The sequence below is a fragment of the Papaver somniferum genome, unplaced genomic scaffold (genome assembly GCF_003573695.1).
Source record: "Papaver somniferum cultivar HN1 unplaced genomic scaffold, ASM357369v1 unplaced-scaffold_42, whole genome shotgun sequence".
Taxonomy (NCBI): Eukaryota; Viridiplantae; Streptophyta; class Magnoliopsida; order Ranunculales; family Papaveraceae; genus Papaver; species Papaver somniferum.
In genome coordinates this window covers 78,950-85,560 of record NW_020646749.1, presented here as the reverse complement: position 1 = coordinate 85,560, position 6,611 = coordinate 78,950, and the positions used below count along the sequence as shown (strand labels likewise).

The window sequence follows — 6,611 nt, the reverse complement described above, 5'->3', positions numbered from 1 at the left end:
AAATTAAGAGGGGGTGTTAAAAACATAATTTGTGAAAACCCAATAGTAAGGCCCAAATAATCATCTACTCTAAGTAAAGCCCAAATACTAGAATCTTCTAGGCCTTCTTTACATCAAGTATTATCTAGAGAATTCTTTTCTCTAGAATTTTCTTATAATATCTAATTTGAAGAAGAGTCTAGATAGAACTATCTAGAAAAGTAAGGAGTTGGTCATGAAGCATATAAATAGGCATAGGATGGATTCATTTGGGATCATCCAACAACAATCCACAACTCAAGTGAGTGAGTAAGTAGTAAGAGTGAGAGCTAGAGTTTAGAGTAAGAGCCAAAGTGCCTCTTTGTAAACAACTAGTGTAAGCCAAAGTTGCTACACAAGCCTCTTGTAATATTTTCATTTTCATATTAATATAAGCCTCACCTTTCAATTAACCAACCTCTCTTCCTAAATTCATTTCCATAAACCCATCACATTTCCGCATTGCGCCAACAATATATACCTGGGTTAAGAAGAAATTAGAGCTTCATTTTTATTGAATCATTGATCCCCAAGAAAATGAAACTGCTGTGACATCAAGTTAACCAAGAGACTAAATTGAAACCGATGCCGTCAAAATGCCTAGGATTCGCAATTGGAATAACAGAGAAGTGATAGCAGGAAAGTATGGTGATAGGAACTCTAGGTGGAGAACAAAAGATACAAAAGATCCATATGGGGTTAGCATTTGGAGGCACATCAACTCAGTGACAAACACTTTCTTTGGGGACATACAAATTCAAAATTGGACACGGTTCTTCGATTAGATTATGGGAAGACAAATGGTGTAGTGAAGGAATCCTTGCTGCTCTCTGTCCTTCTCTTTACGCTTTTTCAAGTACTAAGAACATTTCCTTACTAGATGTGAGGGTTTCTGCTGAAGGTGGTTTCTTTTGGGATTTAGGTCTCAATAACAGAAGAAGATTGTATGATCATGAAATTCAGGAGCTTCTTATCGCTTTACCTATGTTGGAAGTTGTTCATTTTAATTAAGACGAAGAGGATGAAATGGTTTGGGTGGGTCATAAAAGCGGTATTTTTTCGGTGAAGTCTGCCTATGCGCTTGAAGTTAATTTGGTGGCAGGTGATAATTCTTTCCCCCAAAAGAAAATTTGGTCGATGAAATGGCCTATGAAGCATGGATTCTTCCTTTGGCAGGCCGTGCTGAACCGTCTCCAACTCTCACCAATTTACAGAAAAAGGGCTCTGCTTTTATTAATCCTAATGGCTCGCCAATTCCAACTCTTGCATTTTCTGTGGCACTCATGCAGAAAATAACGATCACTTGTTCCTCCATTGTTCTTTAGCCTCTAGAATATGGAGCTTCTTTCAAAATGGTGCAAGAAGAGTAGTCCTTACTCCACATCAATCTATTTTGGATGTCATCTCTAATTGTAATACAGCTGGTCTTACTCCTCTAGGGAAGGAAATTTGGAAAAAGATTCCCACTAGTATTATGTGGAACTTGTGGATCGAAAGAAACAAGCGGACTTTCAACGGCCAAAGTCTGCAGTTCTCTTCTATAATTGCTAACATTAAAAATTTAAAATTCAAACTTTTTACTGGGCGTCTATGGAACCGGGTTTCTCGAGTATTCATTCTGACGAAGTAGTCGCCAATTGGGAAAAGCTATTTTTCGATCCTCCTTGATTGTGTTGTGTTTGTTTTGTAGGGGCTCTTAGCTTTGAGCTGTCTTGTTTTTTCTGCTTATGTTGTTCTTGGGGCTCTAGTTTTTGTTAGAGTTGTCCTCTTTGGGTGGTTGAGGTGACTATTTTCACCTGTGTAGCTGTTTCTTTGTTTTAATACATCATTCTTTTTATCGATCAAAAAAAAATGTTGAGAACAAAAGGTTTAATTTACAACAACAAAAAAATGATGTGAAACGATTTGAGTGTACTTACAAGAGCCTCCAATTTTGGTGAAGAACGGCAACAAAAAACTGATGCACAACTAAGTACAAGGTATAGAAATAAGTTCTCCCGATTCCTTTTAAGATGAAAATCCAAGGACTTGCCATCATTTATTAAAGCTGATGGAACATAACTTTTTTCCGCAGAAGTAACTTGGCAATTTCCTTCTTGTAAAAAGATATTATGCAGACCGTGCACCACAAGAAATTATGTTTCTCCAAAAACCAAACGTGGCTGATCTTCCGGAAATCCTTCCTAGTCTTATCCTTAGACTTAAGGCTATTATCAATATTGAAATCTCAACTACCTCTAAGCCAACATGCTTGGCAGACAGGTTTCTTAGAAGGATTTGCATCTGTAAATTGAATTGAATGGAAACATTAGATCACAACATACAATCACAGCTAGGATAAACTTAACTATCCATACGCATGAACATAAAAAAAGAAAAAAATTAAAATTCAGCAACTCATAAATATAACTTCTAATGGTCGCCTATTGGTTACATGAAAAATCAACCAAAAGGAAAAAAAAGGGTGTGCCAAAGCAGACAAGAATTGAGAAAGTAACTTAGCGTATCTTGAAAGGGTGCTGCAGAATATTCCTTCAGTCTGCCAAAAAAGAGATAGTGAAAGTGGTAGCGAGGGAGAGAGATTTTTTGCTCTAAGCCGGACAATGGAACATGATGAATAAGAAAATGATTGATGGGTATGGTGAACAACAGGATGTGCTCTAACTTTTCTTGTTCATCATGTTCCATTGTCTGACTTGGAACAATGCACAAGATAGTTCATCTCCAAGTCATACACATCTTATAGCCTACAGGGTTCATGAACCATTCTCTATGGCAAATCCGTATTAAATGCCTAAAACACTAAAGTGTAAATTAATTCCTAAATTTGTAAAGATTTTCTCCCGCCCATTCAAATTTTCAAATATGGATCACCCGACAGCTATATCTTTCATGAATATAGATTGATTTGGCAACTCCATTTCAAGACAAAAAGTAAAAATTTAAATGCCGGAACAACGAATATATTTTGTAAACCATGAGATAAGAGTAGGTAAAGATTCTCCTGCCAATTTGAATTTTTAAATCTGGACTAGCGGATATATGTTCCATGAATCCTTATATATGGCAAGTCCTGGATAGAGGTTCCATGAATCCTTGTATATGGCAAATCCAATTTCGGAAAACATTAAATTTTTGACAATAGGAATTATAGCAGTTTACTCTGCCAAATACGCAGTATTCAAATTAATTAACTTCTGATCTTCCAGTATGATCTTGACAATAACAACCACGCGTTTATATGTTCACTACAAAACAAGTAGCTTCTAGGACGGCTGTTTTGAGAAAACCGTCCCTAATGAAGGATATTTGGGACGGTGATGGCCTGACCGTCCTTAATAGTCATAAAATATTTAAATCAAGGCTAAAATATGTCCGTCCCAAAAAGAAAACATGGCCAAATAGTATTAGTGACGGTGGAACAGGGGACGGTCCCTAATACCTCTTGGGACGGTTTTTTGTCCTCTTGGGACGTTTTTTTGGCCGTCCCAAGAGGCCTTCTGTTTTGTAGTGGTTCTTTACCCCGTATTATCATTGATAACCAGTTGCAAACTTACAATATATATAATCAGTGAATAAGGGATAACTTCATGAAATTACACAGTCAAAAAGAAGTGCTCCCATCAAAATAAAAGAAGTAGAAAAGGTCATGGGCTGACTGTCATTTTACACCAGCAAAAGGCACAACACATATACTTTAGAGGACACCTTAAGGCTGAAGGATGTTGGTTGAGAATCTAATTTTCTTGAGATGTACTGAAAATTAAAAATAGCGCACATAATGTTACAATAAAGACTCGAAGATCAACTGAGCCGAGAGGAACTAAAGAATAACACACTCTCGAGTCTAGACATCAAGTCAACAGAAGAAAGGAACTTTTTTACGGTGGTCGCCAATCAAAAAGGCTATCCCAACACTAGATCAGTAAAAGAGAGAGATTTTCTGGATGGAACACCTTGAGCCAAGAAAAAACTGCTCCTTTTACACTACAGTAACTACACACTAGTTGTTTAGGGGGTTGCGACTTGCCGGAGAAATTTCTATCGTTTCGTCCTTTCGAGACTAACCAAAGTATCGCGTGAAGCAGAAGAGTAATTAGATCAATTAGATCCACTCGTCCACCAAAAGAGTAATTGTACCAGGCAATGTCCATTGCCATCTTGGAACCACTGGAATTAAATCCCTCCACACTTCTAAAGTGAATGCAACACGAGATGCGGATGTTTCATTAGCATTATTGCAGAGGCCACAAAGACCTTAGGTGACAGTACCTCTCTCAGCAAGAGTGTCTCTACTACCGATTTTGTGTAGAATAATTTGCCACATGAAGAATCAAATTTTAGTAGGAATTTGAGAGCAGCAGAAAAAAGAAATTGTGATAAATGGAGAGATTTGATAGCCTATCTTTTAGTAACCCTAACCCTAAGTAACAGTCCCTGACTAAGAAGCCTTTTGTGGGTGAAAATTTCCATAATATACTACTAGGTTGAGCAGGCAGGAAAATGAAAGGATTGGTACTAGTCAATTGCAGCATGTTGCACAAGTTATTAAACTCAACCGAATTTGAAGTTCTTTAGAAATGGAATTTGGCACTGTGGTGAGTGCTAAACACCACATGATCCACCACTGATCCATCTTTGTTCCCTGCAATTGGTTAAAGGGATTACATATATATGGATGGGTTCTTCGATATCATTACAGGAACAGACTGTTGGTTCAACATATATTAGTAGGAATCATTAAATTAAGTTCCGTAAATGTCAGAGCTTTTTTCCAATTCATATCATCATACTATCATAGTATAAATGTCTTACAAGAAAATGAGGTTCAGTCGTCCGATTCAAGTCAATGATATATGCGACACGGGTGTGTAACGACCAAAGGACGAATATCTTCTGCAGCCATACTAACGTGCATTCCTAGCCAGATTGAGACCGTATTTAAACGTGAAAGTACGTTCAGTATGATCTCGTCTGGCAAAGAATGAGGTTAATGAATGAATCAGGAAAAACTGCCCAAACCCTAATTAAAGAAGTGACCTGCCTATTACCTAGTTACACACGAGTTGTAATATCAAACTCATACTGAGTCACTATCCAGTCTTTTTTTCTGATTAAAAGTAACTAGTTAGACACTTTGGGTCGAGTAAGCTCACAAGACTATGAACATACACAATCAACAGTTTCTAATTAATCCAAAGTAACATAACTAAAATAAAATTTCCAACTGCATGCAGATTGTTTCAAAACAAAACAATAAAGTAATAATAACAAAATTTATTACATGAAAGTTATTGCATGTAATAGGTATAACCCTAAAGCTCTTCCTTTTAATCTAAGTTTTTAGGTAGCAGGGATCAGTCAGCTAAATACATATATCATTCATGGATATGTATATTACCTGGTTATGAAAATTATTGTTTTATGACTTCAAAGAATCAAAATAGCAGGATTCCCCAAAGTGAGGGATTTTCTATATAAGATGTAAACCCTCCAGCCAAATAGAGGTTTGATTTCCATTCGACACATGATGAGTAGCTGCTGACGGAACCGATTGAGAAGGATTATGCTGCCGATTATTTCGCACTGCTTGCTGAATGATATCGTCAAAAGCCACAGAAAAGACTTGATTCACAGTGTGGTTGATTCTTATGCGCGCGCTATCCCTGTTTTGATATACCCTTGTTACGTTGATTCCCATGGGAGACACCAGAGCTTTAGTTAATGGAATCTCAATGACATTATTTGCTGTTGGAGAAGAGAATGGAAGCGTAGATGATTCGATACACTTGAGGCAACCAACAGCTTCACCAAATATTAGTGATAGTTCAGTATCACCTATCTTTAGCAACCTTGAAACGATGTTGTTTGGAAATCCAACCTCTTCGAGCCACATCCAAAAGGAAATAGCTTTCATGCTGAGAATCATGTCTTGACCTAAGTCAATGACTAACCGTTTGTACAAACCACGATCTATGGCATGGAATGACTTTATTTCTTCGTTGGTTGGGAATGGAGATGGTGCTTTGAATGTATTCATGTCGAATAACAGCGAAAAAACCAATAGGCAAACACTTAAAAGGCAACAAAATACTGCTGGTAATGTGTTATTGCGAGAGAATGGGGTTAGTATTTATATGCGTTCAAAGACTTGCTGAATTAGGAGAAACCTCCTAAATCTTGATTTGACTAGGATTCGATTTAGTAATCCTTGTAAACACATTTCCTAAAGAGACTGTGATCGAACATACATAATAGCCCATCAAGTCTAAAACTCTGGTGGAACTTTGTCGTTCGTAGAGGGATATGCTGTTTGTTTGTTTGACCAGCCGTTTCCCTTTTACTTACAAGAAAGCTATTTTGTGGCCTAACGCTGTAGTTGCGATATCTAGGAGAAGTCATGGTGATTATGGTGTGTTTGCCAATTAGGCTTTAGTAAATTTATATGATTTTGTTAGAAGGACTCATTATTTGTTCTGGGTGCAGAATATAAGTGTACTACAGTACGCAGATGTTTATTTTGTGATTATCCAGCCACCAATTCATATATACACCAGTACCACCAATTAATTAGCATTAGCAGCTAGCAGCAT

General features: G+C 37.2%; 1 protein-coding gene across 1 annotated transcript; it reads right to left on the bottom strand.

The window, feature by feature from the left end:
- Positions 1-5,491: 5,491 nt before the first annotated feature.
- Positions 5,492-6,058, bottom strand: LOC113342499. Its single transcript, XM_026587031.1, has one exon. The coding sequence runs from the start codon at positions 6,056-6,058 to the stop codon at positions 5,492-5,494; it is 567 nt and encodes a 188-aa protein (XP_026442816.1).
- Between the last annotated feature and the right edge of the window lie 553 nt (positions 6,059-6,611).

Coding starts and splice junctions, on each gene's coding strand:
- LOC113342499 (XM_026587031.1), bottom strand. CDS start 6,058: ATGAATACATTCAAAGCACCATCTCCATTCCCAACCAACGAAGAAATA.